The following is a 23337-nucleotide window of genomic DNA, read 5'->3' on the forward strand; positions in this document are numbered from 1 at the left end:
CATAGAAATATTATAAACTGGTCAATTTACCAGTTTTCTTGGTCTCCGATAAGCTGAATTAATTCAATTGAAGGAAACCATCCTCTTCTCACCGCACTACCAATAGATAAATCAAACTTATATAGTAAAAAGCCCCTAAACTCAGGTCTTAAAATGTACGATGCAACAAAACACTATGGGAATGGTGAATAGAATATAAACATAAACTGAATTTGTGTTATTCTTTTCTCTTTATTGTTACGTCAGGCAGCAGAGGATTGGTGTTAGTCGACATACAATGAGAGAGAATCTCAAAGCTTAATCCCATGAAACATCTAGTGGATCATCAGAACAGCAGATATTGGGTAAGGTAAATAGCTATAACACGTTTATACATAGAAGAACGTGTAAAATGGTTTCCAAGCAGAGGAGTTCTAACTTTTATTTAATAAAAGGAACAAGCAAACTGGTGTCCTTGCAACTTGTATTTTGGCAGACCCCCAAGTGTGTCAGCTATTTTACAATACCGATAACGTTTACGCCTATTCTACCACACCCAAGCCCGTTATACTTTTTTGATATGCATTCCTGGGATGTGGGCTTCACTGGCAAGGCCAGCAATTATCGCCCATCTCCAATTGCTGTTGAGAAGGTGGTGATGAGCCGCATTCTAAAACTGTTGCAGTCCGTGTGGTGAAGGTGCTCCCACAGTGCTTTTCGGTAGGGAGTTCCAGGATTTTGATCCAGTGATGACGAAGTAACGGTAATATATTTCCAAGTCAGGATGGTATGGGACTTGGAGATGATGATGTTCTCATGCGCCTTCTGCCCTTGTTCTTCTAGGTGGCAGAGGTTGTGGGTTTGGGAGGTGCTGTTGCAGAAGCTTTGGCGAGTTGCTGCAGTGCATCTTGTAGATGGTACACACGACAGCCATGGTGCGCCGGTGGTAAAGGGAGTGAATGTTTACATAAGAACATAAGAATTAGGAACAGGAGTAGGCCATCTAGCCCCTCGAGCCTGCTCCGCCATTCAACAAGATCATGGCTGATCTGGCCATGGACTCAGCTCCACTTACCCACCCGCTCCCCATAACCCTTAATGGTTTAAGATGGTGGATGGGGTGCCAATCAAGCGGGCTGCTTTGTCCTGGATGGTGTTGAGCTGCTTTCATCCAAGCAAGTGGAGAGTATTCCATCACACTCCTGACTTGTGCCTTGTAGATGGTGGAAAGTCTTTGGGGAGTCAGAAGGTGAGACACTCGCCACAGAATACCCAGCCTCTGACCTGGTCTTGTAGCCACAATATTTATGTGGCTGGTCCAGTTAATTATTTGGTCAATGGTGACCCTAGGATGTTGCTGATGGGGGATACGATGATGGTAGCGCCATTGAATATCAGTGGTTAGACAGTCGCTTGTTGGAAATAGTCATTGCCTGGCACTTGTGTGGCGCGAGTGTTATTAGCCCAAGCCGGAATGTCGTCCGGGTCTGCTGCATGCAGGCACAAATTGCTTCATTATCTGAGGAATTGAGAATGGAAATGTACATTGTGCAATCATCAGTGAACAACCCCACATTTGACCTTATGATGGATGGAAGGTCATTGATGAAGCAGCTGAAGATGGTTGGGCCTAGAACACTGCCCTGAGGAACCTCTGGAGCAATGTCCTGGGTCTGTGATGATTGGCTGCCAGCAACCACAACCGTCTTCCTTTATGCTAAGTATGACTCCAGCCAGTGGAGAGTTTTCCCCATGATTCCCATTGACTTCAATTTTATTCGGACTGCTTGATGTCAAGGGCAGTCACTCTCACCTCACCTCTGGAATTCAGCTCTCTTGTCCATGTTTGGACCAAGATTGTAATGAGGTCTGGAGCCAAGTGGTCCTGGCAGAACTCAAACTGAGCATCAGTGAGCAGGTTATTGATGAGTGATGATTGAGTAGACTGATGGGATGGTAATTGGCCGGATTGGATTTGTCCTGCTTTTTGTCGACAGGATATACCTGGGCAGTTTTCCACATTGGGAAGATGCCAGTGTTGTAGCTCTACTGGAACAGCTTGGCTAGAGGCAATGTTATTTCTGGAGCACAAGTCTTCAGCATGACAGCCGGGATGTTGTTGGGGCCCACACAGCCTTTGTTGTATCCAGTGCGCTCAGCCACTTCTTGATATCACGTGACGTGAATCGAATTGGCTGAAGACTGGCTTCTGTGATGGTGGCGACATCAGGAGGAGGCCAAGATGCATTTTGCACTCGGCATTTCCGGCTGAGGATGTTTGCAAACTCTTCAGCCTTCTCTTTTGCACTTGCGTGCTGGGCTCCTCCATCATTGAGAATGGGGATGGTCAGAGCCGCTTCCTCCCATTAGTTGATTAATTGTCCACCATACACAACTGGATGCGGCAGGACTGCAGAGCTTTGATCTGATCCATTGGTTGTGGAATTGCTTAGCTGTCTACAGCATGCTGCATCCGCTGTTTAACATGCATGCAGTCCAGTGTTGCAGCTTCCTCAGGTTAGCACCTAATTTTTTAGATACGCCTGGTGCTGCTCCTGGCATGCTCTTCTATACCTTTTGTACCAAACCGAGACCTGTTGCACACACACTATGATACACAAACTTGTTAGTTACTTACCACATCTAAACATGTTATACGTATTCTACCATAACTAAATCTGTTTCTCTAAAACTTTTGCATTGGGTAACTGGTGACATCTTTAGCTTTGACTGTATATTTCCATTACAGTTTTCACAATTCGCTATGGATTTCTGCCTTTCTTACTGTGTTTTCTGATACTAGGAACTTCTAGGATTCATGAGTTGGGGATATACAGGAGAAAGGTTTCCATGACACCATTGTTCATTTTCAGATATTAGTTATAGTGCATTGCAGACTTCCCTATGTAGGCTGTTAAAATATTTACATTTCTAGCTTTTTTATTTTAGCTTTTCAACAAATCTTGCAGTTTTACTTACTCAATTGCTCTGCCCACAGAACTCTTTCGTCCTGGGGCATGAAGCCTTAGTGTAAATAACTGTCTGCTAGGTGTTTTTCTGTACTGTCTGGATTGCATCATTTTGCTTTCCAATGGTTAATGTGCCAAAAGTTTTTTTTATGTAAACACATATTTCCCCTTCTAATTTGATATTTTTGGACTTATTCTCGTCAGACAAAAATTTTCTAGGCTGTAGTCATGCTAAACTAAAATCAGACATTTCTGCAAACATTTAAGCTGTACATTTGGCCACCTTATGGTGAAAACCATAACCTTCAGACACTTGGCTTGTTCAGGGAAATTCCTGCCTCGTCAGGACAACCAGTTTTGTAAGCTTCAGGTGACCTACTGTAATATTAACCCTATACGACTAAAATACTAAAAACAAATTAATAAAAGTAATGTTTTAAAGAAATGCCAATTTAATTCATCCAATTATGTCTTCTTAAACCTTGTCTCGTCTTTCTCTCTATCCTTTTATTTTAATGTCACTATTTTGCTACTTTGTTAAATTTAAAATTGTTCACTCTCCATTTTTCTTCAGCCTTCCTACTCCCACAACCCATTTTGGAAGCGGCAACTTAAAAAAGGGCATTTGATTAGCTACAAAGGCAGCCTTCTCATCAGTTGAATGCTCATGATGTGAAGACTGACAGTGTTGTCCTGCCAAGTCAATCTAATAAAATGGGCTGCTGACAAACAAGTAAAAGAAAGAAAGACCTGCATTTATAGCACCTGGACGTCTCATTTATAGCCAATGAAGTACTTTTGGAATGTAGTCACTGTTGTAATGTGGGAAATGCAGCAGCCAAAGTATGCACAACTTGCTCCCACAAACAGCAATATGATAATGACCAGATCATGTGTTTTTGTTATGTTGATTGAGAGCTAAATATTGGCCAGGACACCAGGGATAACTCCCCAGCTCTTCTTCGAAATAGTGCCATGGGAACGCTTACGTCCATGAGAGGGAGGACGGGACTTCGGTTTAACATCTCATCTGAGAGACAGTACCTCCGACACTGCAGTACTCCACTGCACTGTCGTGCCAGCCTAGATTAATGTGCTCAAGTTCCGGGAGTGGTACTTAAACCCACAACCTTCAGACTTGGAGGCTAGTGTGCTACCCACTGAGCCACAGCTGACACAAGTATTTCATTGGCAATCTCCAAAAGAACAATGCATCCACTATCTTGCTAAGGGCTGATTCTAGCGAATAAATTGTAATGTCCACATTCTTGTTTATTTGTTGGCCATGGTCAAACTGCATATTTCGAGTAAACATAGCTGAGGTTTTGACTTATTTTACCCACCTACACATTCCACCAAGGTGATCTGTCTGGCAACTGTGCGTTGTACCAAAAATGGCAAACCTGAACCACTGCCTGATGTACAAGAGTGATCAAGCAAATCCTAAGAATGAAGAACATGAAACATAATCAATTTAGAAGCTGCAGTCATTATTATATGGTTACAACACCGGAGTGATGTCAACATTTCAACTCTGGTCTTAAATGAGAAGGCCAACTGAAGAATGAGATTAATGTAGTTTGCTGAATGCTAGTTCTTTGAAAGGGAATATCATTCACGCACCACCAGTCACCAAAAGGCAGGATTGAATGGACAGTCTGATTTCTTAAAACTAGATACTGTATTACCCACTTGATCCTCCTATCCCAACATCAGAAGTGAAGAGGGAATTTGTAACACCATTGATCTCTGCGCCTTAATCAGCTGACTTTGCAGGAACTTTGAGTACAGCTTTGCAGGTAAGTGTGCAAGGTGTGAAATATACATGTTTTAATGCAGTGTCAGATTCCATCATTATTAATACCAAATATTAATAAAGTTATTTAACACCTAGCTGTCTCACCTGACTAGGTGAAAAGTTAGATGAGCAAGCTAGGTGCGAAGTGCCAGCTATAACTGTAAAAACTAAACAGCACACAAGAACTTGGGAGGCGAAGCTCAGTAGATTTCTTGGAAACAGTTTAAAGTCTACAATTATTCTAAATAAAACCTACCCTATTTAACCTTTTTTTTAAAATTCAGTATTTAAAAAATATTGGCCCAGATTTTGCGATCGACGGCGTAACGAAGGATTACGCTGCCGGCATCTGAACAGAATGCACACTTACCTGCTGGGAACCCTCCAGCTGTTAGATGCTGTGGAGTAAAGGGCAGTGTAGTGGCCCACGGATCCCAGGGAGCACCGTGTGCGTAAGCGTACCTGGAATCACGTAGGCCGGTGCTCCAATCAACAAACAGAACGTCTCACATTAATACCATTAGAGAACTTAGAGCTATTCTCCATTTAAACTTTAGTACTTCAAAAATATACTTACATGTGTGATTTGGGGATCTGGATATTTAAAAAAAAAGTATGGATAGTTTGAAATTATGGTGCTGTTTGGCTTTTTTTTTGTTAAAGTAACTGATTTAGAGCAAGTTACATTTCCAACAAGATAGATTGAAAATCACCACTATCCTTCTAGGCTACACATAACCAAGTGTTATGTTAGAATGCTTATGTTAGAATTCCAGTTAGAATGCTTTCATCCAGAGAGGGCTGACCCCAGACCTGCTCCGAGTGGAGCTGGAGAAGTTTTCCCTCTGCAAAGCAAATTTGAGGTGTGGCTTTCTTGTAGTCAAATTCAAATAGTCTCTGGGAACTATGCTCGATCTTTCATATGAATTTCAGAATCATCTAAGCAAACGATTTATTTTTTCCATGTATAAATTGGAAAGCTGTTTTCACCACTTCGTATTACTGTTTAACTTTCCTTTTTAATTAAGCGAGTCCAATTCCTTCATTATCTTGTCAGGAGGTATCCCCCAACGTTGTGCAAACAGGCCCTGCGCCAGTCTGCATCAGCTGTAAAATTTTCATAAGTAATTGCTGGGTAGTTGGTGGCCAATTAGTCGGCCCTTGACAGATTGCAAATTCGGGATTTAGGGACTTGCTGTCCATTTCAAAGGCAGTATATGATGGTGTACTCACGAGTACGCCATCATATTCTGGGTCATTTGAGATAGTGGTGTCTCCAAACCCTGGACAGATTGATCACAGAAACTACATTGCCATGCTGCAGAAGCTGACTGAGATCCGCAGAATTCTAATGATCCTGAAAATGGTTGGGTAGTTATTAATGTAGAGCATCACAGACCTTTCTTCCTGATACAAAGACAACAGAGTTATTTTTTAAGTGAGGAATGTAAAGCTACAATTTAAAGTCCATTGAGATTATTTTCCCATTGTATTTTCTGAGCGAAAATGAAAGAACCTTCCAGTAGAGAAAGTTGATACAGCTGCTGTTTGAACTTGTGTTAAAACTCAATTTTAAATCTAAATTTGCATTTCCTCCCTTTGGCATTTTTTGCCCACTATCTGTACCGTACAAGCCCCACTTGTTCTCTGTGTGCACCCAGTGCTAACGACCTGGATTGTTGGTTCTGTATACTGGCGGTAGGAACGCCTGTTCTTGCAGAGGTGTACCTGCCTCCAATTTACAGGAGGCGGAAACTGGGGCTAGTAGCATTGGAAGCAAGTAAAGAGGAGCGGGACTTGTCTGTTGTATTATGCACTGGAGCTGGGAGGAACAGGGTTAGGGAAGGGCCATGAAGAGCCCATCCTGTCCACAGATTCAGGCACCAACTTTGGAAGATCATCCAGTTGGAAAAATCTTCCCTTTCGAAATCTGACATTCCTGATCTCTACTTGCACTTAGAGCTGTTCCAGTGATACGGTCTATGTGCAGCCGGGAGCAACTCTATGGACTTAAGACATCAGCTAATTGAGGCATCCAAAATGAAATGTACTTAGCTAGCATTCTTGGGATTTACTGCAGAGTTTCAAATTACTATCCAATAGTTCCCAATTGATGGTCAGCGATTGCAGCCTCTGCTCATGGTCAGGGAATGTAGCTCCCATTTGTGCCATTGGCGTAGGAACTGAAAAGTCGCATCATTTCAGCACAGGACTGAATTGCTATGCTTTGAGGAGCAAGTTCAACCAGTTCCAGAAATGCTGATTTCAAAGCCACGACATTAATGATGACTGAAGTCATTCACTCAAAATTAAAATATCTGACAAATATGCTATTGTGCAATGACACAGTCATTCATGTACCCTTTGCTGGTACCCTTTGCATAGGAACCTGGAGGCTTTGTGAGGCCCCAAATCTCCTGATCCTTCTTACCTGGGCATCTGAAATGTAGTTTATCCTGACTTCTTTTTTGCTATAAATCTTGTTTTAATTACTTGTACAAGGAATCAAAAATTGTGCACAAAACAGCACATCCAGTATTCAAAGAATGGAAGCTATAGTATGATCAGTTTTGACGAAGAACTCAGAACGAACCACCATCTTGATTAAGTGACCGTTGAACAGGTTCCACTGTGTACTGGATGAGCCCTTAACCACCTCCTGATTCCTTGGCATATTGTTTTTTTTAAGGATTTACTAACTCCTCAGAATTGCGGTTTGGATCCCTGGGTTTGGCTCTTGTCGGCACTGCATTAACACAGATGCTGATGTTACAACAGGAACAATGACATAGGTTTTAGCCTCAAACGGGTTTGAATGGTCCTGTCAAAACCTGGTATCCAAATGGCAGAATGCCACGCCAGCTCGAACAGTTACTTTGAAGGTGCAAGGACTTATTCTGCCCAGTGACAAAGCCTCCAGCTTTTACTTCCCAGTGGTGCAGACCCTCAAGTAGACGTTAAGGACATTGAACAGGCATTGTATCTTGGTGCTGAAAATGCTTGCCAGCACTTGGAACAGTATTTGAACCTGGATACCTACCCATATTCCCAATAAACTCCAATTGTCCAAGAAAAAAAAGGAATGCCAGCATAAATAAAATTTGCTGAACCTGTTTGACGAATGTGGAAAATTTGAGAGAGCAGTGTCTGAAGCAGACAGTGGGAGAAGAATAAACTATCCTGGAGGTGGAGCCTATGATATCCGGTCTGAGAAAGTTATATGGGTGACATTACAGGGCCACCAATATTAAGAAACGTATTGTAAAGATATGCCAAAGATGTCCGGTCCATTGGTGATTTGGACTTAAGAGGCAAGTGGTGCAAAGATATTAATTGTCTATGGCCAGACCATTATGAACCAGAACTGAAGAATGTGGAGGTAGTTTTATTCCTCCCAAGTATACAATTTAGTTTAACTAGGATAAGACACCCTTACTGTAAACTGAAATTTATGTGCTGTGGGAGTGTTCTGTAAATCTATCAGTAGTTTCTACAATACAAATCTGATGATCAATATATGAGCACAGTTAAATCTAAGGATTTAATTTTACAAAAAAAAATGAAACTGGTTATGGGCCTTGAAACTTATTTTGATATCATTTGATATTAAACACACTGAATCATCCAAGTTTTTCGTAGTGAAGACTATAAAAACAAACTATTATTTCCATACTGTGTTTATAAAGAACTACTTATGTACTCTTATGTAGTTAAGATCATCCTATCCTCCAGATGCAGCCTGTACACTCCTCACATTTAAACAACAGCCATTTGCTTTAAAGAATTATAAAAATAGTAAAAACGGATTACCGCAAGTGTACTATCTCCCACATTGGAAGCTATAAGGCCATCAATTGCTCCATTTTCAGCATCATGGGCGTGTAGCCTTTGCATCCTATTCTGATGAATTTTGCGGCAAATCAGGACAGCAACCACAGACAAAACTAGTAGCACTATGACTGGACTAACTACAAAAATGATTAATGTCTGCACACTGTAGACGACTGGCTCTCCTTTTGGTGCTGAAACAAAAGAAACACAAATTAATAATCAAATTAAATTCTGTCACAATTTGCAGGTGGTTTTAATGCTTTTCTTAAAAGAAAGAAACTTTCTTGCTAAAAAAAAGCAGACACACATCAACATGCATACCAGAGGGGACACTAGGGTAGTTTTCAGTTTGAATAGTGCTTTACAGAAGTTCCTTTGGAGGTCTGCAGCAAATGATAAAAATCTCAGAGCTAACTGTAATCACTGTGTAGGAAAATGAAAAGCAAGGATGAAGGAATGGGATATGGGCTAGGATGCAAGATGGGTTGTATCAGACTGGTTGCTTGGAACCATGTCTGTAAACCTAAGTGCAATGAATGATACTTCAAAGTTCATTCCAAACCAACATAACATACATGATTATGGACCAGCATTTGAATCTCCAGCACACACCATATTATACTAAAGCTGAATCAAGCTGACAGCATTTTGAATATAGAACGTAGGACCAGAACATAGGAACAGGATGAGGCCACTCAGCCCCTCAGCCCCTGTTCTGCCATTCAATTAGATCGTGGCTGATCTGCACCTCAGCTCTATTTAACCGCCTTTGATCCATATCCCTTAATAGTCAAAGGAAAACGCTGCCTGTTCAGGTCGACAGCAATGGTCCCATGGCAGTTTAAGAGTAAGGCCTTCTCCCAGTGTCCTGGCCACCATTCTTCCCTTAACCAACACCAACAAAAATTGGGCATTCATCTCATTTGCTACTTGTGAGATCTTGTAGTAGGCAAGTTGGCTGCCACATTTATCAAATACCTGCACTTCAAATGTAATTATTTGGATATGAAGCACTTTGGAATCCTGAGGATATTTCAGGTGCTTCCAACAGTAAATAGAAACAGAAACTAAATAGAATAGAAAGATTTTTTTTTACTTTGGGGTTCACTTTTTATAATTGTCTGTCCTTAATATAATTTAAACCGTAAGAAAATATGTACTGGGAATTATTACTACAAATAAGCTAGCTGCTGCTTTAATGACATATTAAATGAATGCCATTTACTTGAAATTTTTTAGCAAAAAATTGATAAATTCGTTGCAAATTGTGAAAATTAATCACTATTAAAACTTATCAGCCAATAGCTTGCAGTATGTAGGATGGCAAATGCCCAAAGATGTGAGCAGAGAATTTTGCAAAGCTTGCCAGGTAAAAGGAAAGGTACTGCAACAGTAGAAGAGAACTAATGTGATCCCAATCAATGTATATAACAAAGTCAGGAGCATGATCATCATCGTGAGGCATTATCCCTCCTCAACCTCTTCAGCCTTTGACACTGCTGAACACACCATCCTCCACCAACACCACTTGCTTGGCTCCATTCTTCTCTCTTGTAGTCAGATCATCTTCAGCAATGGCTTCTCTTCCCTACCCATCACCATTACCTCTGGAGTCCCCCCAAGGATGTCTCCTTTGCTCCCTCCTCTTCCTGATTTCTTGCTGTCCGTTGGTGACATAAACAGCAGACGCATCCACATGTACGCAGATGGCACCAACTCGACATCTCCAGTCCTCTACTGCCTCTTAGATTTCATCCCTTTCCCTGGCTACTGTCTCAGGCGAAGACCGTTTGCAATATCAAGCCCTATTCATCCCAGAGCTAAGTTTCTGACCACATAATGGGCCCAAGTTTCCACACGAAAAAAAACGGGCGCCCCTCCGAGCTGGGTGCCCGTTTTTCGCGCCTAAAAAAAAAACGCGCTATTCTCGAACACCCTGCAGCTCTTTGTCTGCCTGGCGCAGCGCCCAGGGGGGCGGAGCCTACACTCACGCCAATTTTGTAAGTGGGAGGGGGCGGGTACTATTTAAATTAGTTTTTTTCCTGCTGGCAACGCTGCGCGTGCGCGTTGGAGCGTTCGCGCACGCGTAGTGTGAAGGAAACATTGGCACTCGGCCATTTTTGTAGTTCTTTGTAACTGTTTAGTTTTTGAACATTTTTTAATAAAAGCACATTGCCATCAGCACAGAGGCTTCTTGCAGCAGTGAGAAAGCCTCAGAAAGTTGAGGCAGCCGTTTCCCTCCCCCCCCCCCGCCCCCGCGGGAACGCACTGAACGGCTCTCCCGCCCCCCGCGGGAACGCACTGAACGGCTCTCCCCCCCCCTCCGGCGGGAACGCACTGAACGGCTCTCCACCCGCCCCCCTCCCGCCCCCGCGGGAACGCACTGAACGGCTCTCCACCCCCCTCCCGCCCCGGCGGGAACGCACTGAACAGCTCTCCATCCCCCTCCTGCCCCCGCGGGAACGCACTGAACGGCCCTCCCGCCCCGGCGGGAACACGCTGAACGGCTCCCCCCCCCCCCCCCACCCCCCACCTCCCACCTCCCGCCCCCGCAGGAACGCACTGAACGGCTCTCCCCCCCCCCCTGCGGGAACGCACTGAACGGCTCTTCCCCACCGCCCCCCCCGCCGCGCCATCCGCCCCGGCGGGAACGCACTGAACGGCTCTCTTCCTTCCCCCCCCTCCCCATCCGCCCCAGCGGGAACACACGGAACGGCTCCCGCCCCCGCGGGAACGAACGATGGCTGAAATACTTTCACACAGGTAGGAAGATGGTTTATTTAATCTTTTCTTTGCTTATAAATGTTTATTCAGGTTGGATTTATTTGTAGAAGTATAAATAAGAATTTATTGTAGAATTTAATGACTTCCCTCCCCCCGCCCCCTCCCCCCCACCTCGTTCTGGACGCCTAATTTGTAACCTGCGCCTGATTTTTTTTAATGTGTAGAACAGGTTTTTCAGTTCTACAAAAATCTTCACTTGCTCCATTCTACTTTAGTTTGGAGTACGTTTTCACTGTGGAAACTTTGAAATCAGGCGTCAGTGGCCGGACACGCCCCCTGTTGAAGAAAAAATTCTGCTCCAAAGTAGAACTGTTCTACCTCACTAGAACTGCAGAAAAAAAAATGTGGAGAATTGCGATTTCTAAGATAGTTCGTTCTCCACCAGTTGCTCCTAAAAATCAGGCGCAAATCATGTGGAAACTTGGGCCCAATCTCTTCATCACAAAAAACAACATACTTCGACCTCCTGCTTCATCCCATCTGCTGCTGTAACCTTCATCCATGTCTGTCATCTCCAGACTTGACTATTCCATTGCTCTACTGGCCAACCTCCCATTCACCAAGCACTGTATATTTCAGTTCATCCAAAACTCTGCTGCCAATATCCAATTTAATTCACAGGCCTATCAACCGATCACTGTTTGAAACAGAAACCAGACACAATGACCCCTCTTCTTGTGAATACAGAATCAATTCATTCCAACAAGTCTGGAAGACCTTGGCCTGGATTGCAAATGAAGATACAGGTCAGTTGCACAGCTGGAGGCTGACTAGAAAGGAAAAATCAAAAAAGTGAGCATTCACGATAGAGTAGTGCAAGTTTATTTTTATAAAGTTTATAGGAAATGGTATAGAAAAGAGTGTATAGAAATGTTACATTCTTCAGTTACGTGCATTCTGCAAAATAAGCAACATTCTCGATTTTACACCGACCTCGTCTCACTATTGTACTTTATCAGTTCTGACTAGTGGAAGATTAAAGTGCAGGTGAGGGAAGGAGTATGCAAAAGACAGTATCCAGTTGCTGAAGGATTAGACATTCCACTTGCAATTTCTCAGAGCCATAATTACATTTTATGAACAGCAGGAATTTCAGGACTGATACCCGATTGAATCAATTTGTCACACATGTTCACTTAGAACTGATTGATAACTACATATTGTACAGCTGAGTAATCCCAATTAATTTAATTTTAGATACCACAAGCTTTCATTTTAGCCAAAAGTTATTTGTAGAGCTACATCATTTGTAGGCCTACACATTATCTATTTATAAAGTAAGTGCTTCAATATTCCAAAAGCATCACTTCCCAAAGGTCGCACCACGTGCCCAACCCTTTCTTTCCCCCCCCTCCTTGAAAGTTGATGCGTGTAGCTAATTACAGCAAGTTTCAAACTGTGCCAAGACCCAAAACTTCTGAGGCAGCTGGTAAAAGTAGAATCACTCATGTAATCAGGATATGAAATTCATCAAAAGGAAACTGCTTCAGAGGTACTGAGATACAAGTCTCAAAGTAGTATATACTCATACTTCCCACCGCTACACCCCCATTCTGCATGTGACGACCCATACTTAAGGATTATCCGATTCACCAAGAGGATCAAAGTGTGACGGGCAAGGCAGACTGAACTAGCCTATGTACAGCTGGGCCTAGTGGCTCTTCCAAAATCACCTTCTATTGCAGTTTGTGATGGTGGTGGGAGTCAATGACCACCGCTCAGTCTTTTTGGAGACGAAGTCCCTTCTTCACACTGAGGACACCTCCATTGTGTTGTGTGGCACTATCACTGTGCGAATGGGATAGATGCACAGCCGATCTTGCAGCTCAAAACTGGACATCCATGAGGCCGTGGGCCATCAGCAGCAGAATTGTATTCCACCATAATCTGCAACCTCATGGCCTGGCATATCCCTCACTCAACCATTACCATCAGGCCAGGGGATCAACCCTAGTTCAATGAGGAGTGCAGAAGAGCATGTCAGGAGCAGCACCAGGTGCACCTTAAAAGGAGGTGCCCAACCTGGGGAAGCTGAAACACAGGACTACATGCATGCTAAACAGCAGAAGCAGCATGCCATAGAGAGCTAAACAATCGCACAACCAACAGATCAGATCAAAGCTCTGCAGTCCTGCCACATCGAATCGTGAATGGTGGTAGACAATTAAACAATTAACGGGAGGAGGAGGCTCCATGAATATCCCCGTCCTCAATGATGGCGGAGCCCAGCACAGGAGTGCAAGAGACAAGGCTGAAGCATTCGCAACCATCTTCAACCGGAAGTGCCGAGTGGATGATCCTTCTTGGCCTCCTTCTGAGGTCCCCACCATCACAGGAGCCAATCTTTGATTTATTCTACGTGATATCAAAAAATGGCTGAGCGCACTAGATACAGCAAAGGCTACGGGCCCAGGCAACATCCCGGCTGTCGTGCTGAAGACTTGTGCTCCAGAATGAGCCGCGCCTCTAACCAAGCTGTTCCAGTGGAGCTACAGCACTGATATCGATCCAACAATATGGAAAACGACCCAGGTATGTCCTGTCCATTAAAAGCAGGACAAATCCAATCCAGCCAATTACCGCCCCATCAGTCTACTCAATCATCAGCAAAGTGATAGGTGTTGTCGACAGTGCCATCAAGCGGCACTCACTCACCAATAACCTATTCACCGATGCTCAGTTTGAGTTCCGCCAGGACCTCTTGGCTCCAGGCCTCATTACAGCCTTGGTCCAAACATGGACAAAAGAGCCGAATTCCAGATGAGGTGAGAGTGACTGCCCTTGACATAAAGACGCCATTTGATCGAGTGTGGCATCAAAGACCCCTAGTAAAATTAAAGTCAATGGGAATCAGGGGGAAAACTCTGCACAGGCTGGAGTTATACCTTGCACAAAGGAAGATGGTTGTGGTTGTTGGAGGTCAATCATCTCCACCTCAGGACATCGCTGCAGGAGTTCCTCAGGGCAGTGTCCTAGGCCCAACCATCTTCAGCTGCTTCATCAATGACCTTCCCTCCATCATAAGGTCAGATAGGGATGTTCGCTGATGATTGTTCCATTCGCAACTCCATGCTGCAAAAACTGGACGACTTTCAGGCTTAGGCTGATAAGTGGCAATTAACATTCGTGCCACACAAGTGCCAGGCAATGACTATCCCCTTGACGTTCAATGGCATGATCATCGCTGAATTCTCCACCATCAACATCCTGGGGTCACCATTGATCAGAAACCTAACCGGACCAACCACATAAATACTGTGGCAACAAGAGCTGGATACTCTGCAGCAAGTATCTTACCTGCTGAATCCCCAAAGCCTTTCCACCATCTACAAGGCACAAGTCAGGAGTGTGATGGAATACTCTCCACTTTCCTGGATGAGTGCAGCTCCAACAACACAAGTAGTTCAACACCATCCAGGTCAAAGTAGTCTGCTTACTTGGCACCCCATGCACCACCATAAACATTTACTCCCTCCACCACCGGCACACTGTGGCTGCAGTGTGTACCACCAGCACACTGTGAGTGCAGCAAATCACCAAGGCTTCTTAGGCAGCATCTTCCAAACCTGTGACCTTTACTACCTGGAAGGGCAAGGGCAGCAGGCGCATGGAAACATCACCACCTGCAAGCACCGCTCCAAGTTACACACCACCCTGACTTGGAAATATATCGCCGTTTCTTCATTGTGGCTGGGTCAATATCCAAGAACTCCCTCCCTTACAGCACTGAGAGTACCTTCACTACGAGGACTGCAGCGGGTCAAGAAGGCGGTCACTGCCACCTTCTTCAGGGCAATTAGGGATGGGCAATAAATGATGGCCTTGCCAGCAATGCCTATATCCCATGAATGAATAAAAGAAATTCGCAAGAAGTTTCCTGACCCTGCGTAGCAACACAGAAATATCGTACCTTAGCTAAACAACAGCAACCTTTGTACAGCAGCTCCATTATTGCCGCTGGAGTTTAACTGACATCTGCAGGTAACCACAATATACAACTGTAAATAATCACATATCAAAAGAACCCTCACTGACCGCACGACAAATATTAGATGCAATGAAGGTCAACGGCATCCTCCCGACCTCCACCCCACTGTGACAGGTATCATTCCCTAATTAAGGTTGAGCGAGTTTACCAGATTCTCTCTCCCTGTTGACTAAAGATCGAGGTAACTCATTAGAAACTCCCCCTCCCCACTCTACTTACATCCAGAGAGAAATTGGTAGTGCAAAGGGAAAGAGGGATCACCAGACCTCCCACCCAAGAGAGAAACTGGGGTCTGATGAAGGAAAGTGTTTTCAGCCCCAACTTCCCTGAAGATGAAACAAATATCCTGGCAGAGGGAAGGATTCAAACATAAGAATGAAAGAAATAGGAGCAGCAGTAAGCCAAAGGGCCCCTCAAGCTTGCTCCGTCATTCAATAAGATCATGGCTGATCTTCTACCTCAACTCCACCTTCCTGCACTATCCTCATATCTTATGAATTACTTAGTATCCAAAAATCTGTCATGTATTCAACTGTCATTGTAATCCATGTATGAACTGACCTAAGTTGTACACTGTGAGAACACTGACCACTAGGTGGTAAACTTGTGGGAGACACTCCTAACCTGGACTTTCAAGTATAAAAGGGGAAGCTCCACCCACCTTCATCATTTCAGTTTTGGCGAATAAAGGTTACTGGTCACAGGGTGACCTTCTCTCTAGTATGGGCCTCGTGTGCATTTGTACTGTATAGTAAGGACATATTATTGGCGACGAGAAACTGGGATTTAAACCACGCGAGCATGGCCACTAGCAGCACAGACGAGAGGTACTGTGTTGGTGATGATTGGGACGACTTTATTGAGAGACTACAGCCAAGTTTCGTCATTAAGGAATGGCTGGGACAGGATTCGGCCGACAAACGCAGGGCTCATCTCCTGACGGTTTGTGGATCCAGGATGTACTCCCTGATGAAGGACCTTCTAGCGCCAGAGAAGCCGGCGGACAAGATGTTCGAAGAGCTCAGTAAGTTGATCGGGGAACACTTTAAACCGGCGAGCAACATGCACCGGTTTTACAGGCACCGGCGACGAGAAGGGCAAAGCGTTCTAGACTTCGTGGCACACCTCGGGCGACTGGCGAGCCTATGTAAGTTTCCAGATGCATGCAGAGCGGAGATGCTGCGAGACTTTTTTTATTGAGGGCATCGGGCACGCTGGGGTTTTCAGGAAACTGATTAAGTCTTGACCCTGGAAACGGCGGCTTTGATGGCCCAGACATTTATCTCAAGGAAGAGACCAGAATGATGTTTGACAAAAATCTTGGTTTAAATGCAGCAAATGGACAGGGAGTCAACATTGTTAACGCGGCACACATTTCTCCAGGCAGATAGGGGCAATCGGATATGCCCGAGCATGTAGTTGAACCCAAAGGGGGAATTCAACAGAGACAATGGCTAGCTGAACGGTGATTCATGCCATCGCAAGGGACAATGCGGCCAGTAATGGGGTCATCAACACCTGTCAATGGTGCATTTAAGGACAGTTAGAGACAGTCAGAGATGATCGACTGGTAATGGACCTTTTGTTTCCAACAAAGGCTCATGTTGGAGGTGTGGAAGCAAACACACAGCCAGAGCTTGCAAGTATCAGCAATATACTTGCAGAAATTGCAACGTTAGCGGTCACTTGGTGCGTATGTGCAAGAAGCCTGCAGCCAGGTTGATGTACGAGGAGGACGGGCCCAATGTAAGCCCTACGAGGCCAAATGGACACTGGGGGAAATCACTGGAAGCTGAAGTTCAGCGAGTTCATGTGGAGCACATATACAGTACATACACCAGGACGCCACCGATAATGATGAAAGTGCTCTTCAATGGCATCCCAGTATCAATGGAGCTAGACACAGGGGCCAGCCAGTCCCTGATGAGTATCAAACAGTTCGACAAGTTATGGACGTCCAAGGCCAGGAGGTCAAAATTATTGCCAATTGACGCACAGCTATGGACATATACAAAGGAGATCATTCCGGTGCTGGGCAGCGTCACGGTAGTCGTGACCCACAAAGATTCGGAGAATAGGTTGCCACTCTGGATTATCCCGGGGGATGGTCCCGCACTGCTGGGGATGAGTTGGCATGCTGTCATGAACTGGAAATGGGGTGATGTCAATGCAATTTCTTCTGTGGAGCGAATATCATGCTCACAGGGCCTGGACAAATTTGACTCACTATTTCAACCCGGCATTGGCACTTTCATGGGGACCAAGGTAGTGATTCATATAAACCCAGACACCAGGCCAGTACACCACAAGGCCAGAGCGGTGCCGTACGTGATGCGGGAAAAGATAGAAGGCGAATTGGACCGCCTGCTGAGGGAAGGCATCATCTCGCCAGTCGAATTCAGTGACTGGGCGAGCCCGATTGTGCCGGTGCTCAAGGCGGATGGGTCGGTCAGGATATGTGGTGATTACAAGGCCACCATCAATCAGGTGTCATTCCAAGACCAGTACCCGCTACCGAGAGCGGAGGACCTCTTTGCGACGCTATCCGGTGGCAAACTTTTTTCAAAATTGGACCTGACCTCAGCTTACATGACCCAGGAACTGGTGAGTGAGTCGAAGCTGCTGACCACCATCACAACACACAAGGGGTTGTTTGAGTACAACAGATGTCTGTTCGGGATTTGCTCGACCGCCGCGATCTTTCAACGAAACATGGAAAGCCTCCTCAAGTCGATTCCAAGGACGGTGGTTTTTCAAGACAACATCCTCATCACGGGTTGCGATACTGAAGAACATCTCCACAACCTGGAGGAGGTGCTCCACAGACTGGACCGGGTAGGTCTGCGACTGAAAAAGGCGAAGTGCGTCTTCCTAGCTCCAGAGGTAGAATTCCTGGGGATGAGGGTAGCAGCAGACGGGATCTGATCTACTGCGTCCAAAACGGAAGCGATCCAGAGAGCACCCAGACCCCGTAACACGACGGAGCTGCGTTCGTTCCTCGGGCTCCTGAACTATTTTGGTAACTTTCTTCCAAAATGGAGCACGCTGTGAGAGCCGCTACACGTGCTCCTATGCAAAGGTCGCGAATGTGTCTGGGGGGACAGCCAGGAAAGGGCTTTTGATAGATTATTGGAGCATAACAAATTGCGTGCTCTGTTAACGGTATATGACCCATGTAAGAAACTTGTTTTAATGTGCGATGCGTCATCCTATGGGGTCGGGTGTGTGCTGCAGCATGTTAATGCCAAGGGTCAGTTGCAGCTGGTAGTTTCTGCCTCCAGAAGTCTGTCCCAGGCAGAAAGGGGCTATGGGATGGTAGAAAAGGAAGCGCTTGCATGTGTATATGCAGTAAAAAAAATGCACCAGTACCTGTTTGGCAGGAAATTTGAGCTGGAGACAGATCACAAACCCCTAACGTCCCTTTTGGCCGACAACAAGGCCATAAATGCAAATGCGTCAGCCCGCATTCAGAGGTGGGCACTCACGTTAGCTGCCCATGACTATACAATTCAGCACAGACCAGGCACTGAAAACTGCGCCGATGCGCTCAGCAAGCTTCCACTAGCCACCACCGAGGGGCAACCTAGCATGCTGCTGAGATGGTCATGGCTGTTGAAGCTTTCGAAAGCGAAGGCTCACCCGTGACAGCTTGCCAGATCAAAGTCTGGACAAATAGAGACCCGCTACTATCTTTAGTCAAGAAATGTGTCCTGAATGGGAACTGGGCAGCCACGTATGGGGTATGCCCTGAGGAATTTAAACCATTTCACAGGCGCAAGGATGAACTCTCGATTTAGGCCGATTGCCTACTATGGGGAAACCGCGTAGTCATGCCCCAGGTGGGCAGAGAGGCGTTCATCCTCGAACTCCACAATGAGCACCCAGGCATTGTCATGATGAAGGCAACTGCCAGGTCACACGATTGGTGGCCAGGGATAGATGCAGACCTGGAACTTTGTGTTCACAGGTACAACACGTGCGCCCAGGGAAGCCCCCCTTAGCCCCTGGTCCTGGCCCACCAAGCCATGGTCATGCATCCATGTGGACTACGCAGGTCCTTTCATGGGAAAAATGTTTTTGGTTGTAGTAGACGCCTACTCCAAATGGATTGAGTGTGACATTCTCAATTCAAGCACATCTTCTGCCACGGTAGAAAGTCTACGGGCAATATTCGCCGCCCATGGTCTACCGGACGTCCTGGTCAGCGACAATGGCCCGTGCTTTACAAGCATTGAATTCCAGGACTTCATGGCAGGAAATGGTATCAACCATGTCAGAACGGCACTATTCAAGCCGGCCTCAAACGGCCAGGCGGAACGAGCAGAGCAGATAATCAAACAGGGGATGCTCAGAATCCAAGGGGGTTCCCTACAAAGCCGCTTATCACGCCTCCTGTTGGCCAATAGATCCCGACCACACTCGCAGAGCTGCTAATGAAAAGGACGCTCAAAACCAGGTTATCCCTCATACACCCACCATGAAAGAAATTGTTGAGAGCAGGCGCCGGTCACAATGTGACTACCATGACGGGAATGCGAGGGCACGATGTATTGATGTCAATGGCCCTGTCTTTGTCCTCAACTATGCTGCAGGGCCCAAATGGCTTGCAGGCACTGTGATTGCCAAAGAGGGGAATAGGATTCTGGTAGTTAAACTTACCAATGGACAAATCTGCCGCAAACACATGGATCAAACAAAAGGGAGGTTCAGCAACCCCATAGAAGAAGCAGAGGAAGAACACGATGTAGAGTTTACTCCACCACAGGTGACCGAACACCAGAACCAAGTGGAGGAGAGCCCAGTCACTGTGGGCAGTCCGGACAGGCAAACAGCAGACACTCAGGCCAGCGCCCAACAACCGGAGCCCCAACTCAGGCGCTCTATAAGGGAGTGTAAACCACCAGAGAGACTTAACCTGTGATCCCAGTAAGACTTTGGGGGGGGGGGGGGGATGTGATGTCTTGTATTCAACTGTCATTGTAATCAATGTATAAACTGACCTAAGTTGTACACCGTGAGAACACTGACCACTCGGTGGTGAATTTGTGGGAGACACTCCTAACCTGGACTTTCAGGTATAAAAGGGGAACTCCACCCACCTTCATCACTTCAGTGCTGGCTAATAAAGGACTGGTCACAGGGTGACCTTCTCTCTAGTATGGGCCTCGTATGCATTTGTACTGTATAGTAAGGACATATTACTATCGAATTCTGTCTTGAATATACTTAACGACTGAACATCCACAGCCCTCTGAGGTAGAGAATTACAAAGATTCACAATTCTTTCAAGAAATTTCTCATCTCAGTCCTAAATGGCCAACCCTTTATTCTGAGACTGTGACTCCCTAGTTCTAGACTCCCCAGACAGGGGAAATATTTTCTCGGCATCTACACTGTTAAGACTGTTAAGTCTTTTAAGATTTTATATTGCTTCACTCCTCACCCCAGGAAAGTTTTCTTCCTCCCCTCTTATAGTTTTAACTTTGCTTCCTATGCACCACTCCTGCAATCATTCATCTTCCCCCTTCGCTCTCATCTCTTCTACGTGTCGTCCTATCCTCCATTCTCCTGTCCAGTTTCTCAATCCTCCCCCTACTTCTCCACCAACCCCCTCCATCTGCCTCTTGCTATCACTTGCTTCAATTATCCCCCTGCTGCCTAACTTTGCTTGATCCAAATAATGCACTCGATCTTGACTTGTGTGTACAAAGCCAAAGGAGATAAACTCGTCATGTACCAATGGTAATGTTCTGCTCCCCTTTGAAAAGCTGGTAAGAATCAGAGGGACAGAACTTTGTCCTTAATTACTATCAAGACAGGTTGTGTTGGGAGTGGGGGATGCGGGTAGGGGAAGAAGAGGAAGAGAAGGTAGATCACTGTGGGACCTGATTAACTGAGACCCGATTAATTTATAATTATAAAGTAGCTGTGTGCTGTGTACGTGCTCACTAACAATGGAAAAGGTTGCAGCGTGGTTGGGGCCAAAGCACAGTCACCGGGTTAAGCGCTGTTCCAACCAGATAACAGGAACATGCTGCGAAACAGTGAACAGCAGAAGGGAGGGGCATGATGGGGTAATCATGACCAAGGCAATTGCTGTCTGCAATGGGCAGCTGGGTCATAACCAGCAGTCAGTCCTGAGTCGACAAATTGACCCCAGTAACAGCAGGGAATGGGAAGACCCCACGTTCACGACTATAACTGAAGCTGTAACACGCGGTAGAGTGCGCTTTATTCTTAGTAACTGCAAGATGTAACGGAATGTAACTGAGCCAATAAAGTTTGCCTGGATACTACCACCGGACTCGAGTCTTGTCAACTGCTAAGAATATAAGGGACCCTACAATCACCCACCTATGGGGTCTTCATTCTTCAAATGGTACGTCACCTGAACATATGTTTGACAGCTTTATATGTTCCAGAACAACTGGATCCGAAGCACACATGTAAAAATGGCTGCTAATATTGCAGGTAGATAGTGTCATTAGTGGTCTTCTCCAACTATGTTGTGCAAACCCTCTGTGCCACTGCACCAGTTTATTTTAACACAAAGCTAAACTGCTTAAATCAACCCCACCTTACTTCAAACCATATCCCTGTGGGGAAGGATGGTTGGAATTGTGGCTTTGAAGGATGCATATCATCCATAGAGTAAAGAGAATCCTACAAGGTCCTAAATTCTAAATTTGCGGATGACACCAAATTGGGGGGGGGGGGGGGGGGGGGGCGGAAAGAGGGAGAGATAGTCAATACTGAGGAAGACTGCAACAAATTACAGGAAGACATTAATAAACTTGCAGAACAAGCATATAATTAACAAATGAATTTCATCACCTAAATGTGCGTTGCTACATTTTAATAGGAAGAATAGGCAGGTCACTTATTACTTGGAGGGTGAGAGTCTGGGTAGGGTAGAGGAGCAAAGGGATCTAGGAGTACAAATACACAAATCACTAAAAGTAGCAACACAGATTAACAAGGCCATAAAAGAGCAAAGATTTATTTCTAGAGTGATAGAATTGAAAAGTTGGGAAGTTATGCTAAACTTGTATCGAACCACGGTTAGACCACACTTGGGAGTACAATGTACAATTCTGGTCGCCATATTATAAAATGGACATGGAAACACTTGAGAGGGTGCAGAGAAGATTTACAAGGATGTTACCAGAAATGTGTAATGTAGCCAAGTTTGCTGATGATACAAAGAAGGTGGGAAAGCAAATTGTGAGGAGGACACAAAAATCTGCAAATGGATATAGACAGGCTAAGTGAGTGGGCAAAAAATTGGCAGATGGAGTATAATGTGGGAAAATGTGAGGTTACCTACTTTGGCAGAAAAATAGAAAAGCAAATATAATTTAAATGGAGAAAAATTGCAAAGTGCTGCAGTACAGAGGGACCTGGGAGTCCTTGTGCATGAAACACAAAAAGTTAGTATGCAGGTACAGCAAGTAATCAGGAAGGCAAATGGAATTTTAGCCTTTATTGCAAAGGGATGGAGTATAAAAGCAGAGAAGTCCTGCTACAACTGAACAGGATATTGGTGAGGCCACACCTGAAGTACTGTGTATAGGTTTTGGTCTCCGTATTTAAGGAAGGTTATACTTGCATTGGAGGCTGTTCAGAGAAGGTTCACTAGGTTGATGCCGGAGATAGGTTGACCGTATACTCACTGAAGTTCAGAAGAATGAGAGGTAATCTTATCGAAACATACAAGATAATGAGGGGGCACGATGCAGAGAGGATAACTCCAGTCATAGGGGAAACAAAAACTAGGGAGCATAGTATCAGAATAAGGGGCCGCCCATTTAAAACTGAGATGAGGAGAAATTTCTTCTCTCAGAGGGTTGTAAATCTATGGATTCTCTGCCCTAGAGAGCTGTGGAGGCTGGGTCATTGAATATATTTAAGGCGGAGATAGACAGATTTTTGAGTGATAAGGGAATAAAGGGTTATGGGGAGCGGGTAGGGAAGTGGAGCCGAGTCCC

The 23337-nt window shown here is 45.2% G+C and overlaps 1 protein-coding gene across 4 annotated transcripts in view; it reads right to left on the reverse strand.

Annotated features, from left to right (window-relative positions):
• The window catches only part of LOC139273536 (activin receptor type-1), a 98821-nt gene that overhangs the window by 16130 nt on the left and 59354 nt on the right, over positions 1 to 23337 (reverse strand). For all 4 annotated transcript variants that reach the window (XM_070890497.1, XM_070890489.1, XM_070890503.1 and 1 more), the window contains 2 exons: positions 8557 to 8768; positions 4292 to 4391 (listed from right to left, as the gene is read on the reverse strand). In XM_070890497.1, coding sequence (XP_070746598.1) covers positions 4292 to 4391; positions 8557 to 8768 — 312 coding nt within the window. The remainder of the gene's footprint in view (positions 1 to 4291; positions 4392 to 8556; positions 8769 to 23337) is intronic.

This window comes from Pristiophorus japonicus, chromosome 1 (genome assembly GCF_044704955.1).
Source record: "Pristiophorus japonicus isolate sPriJap1 chromosome 1, sPriJap1.hap1, whole genome shotgun sequence".
Lineage (NCBI taxonomy): Eukaryota > Metazoa > Chordata > Chondrichthyes > Pristiophoridae > Pristiophorus > Pristiophorus japonicus.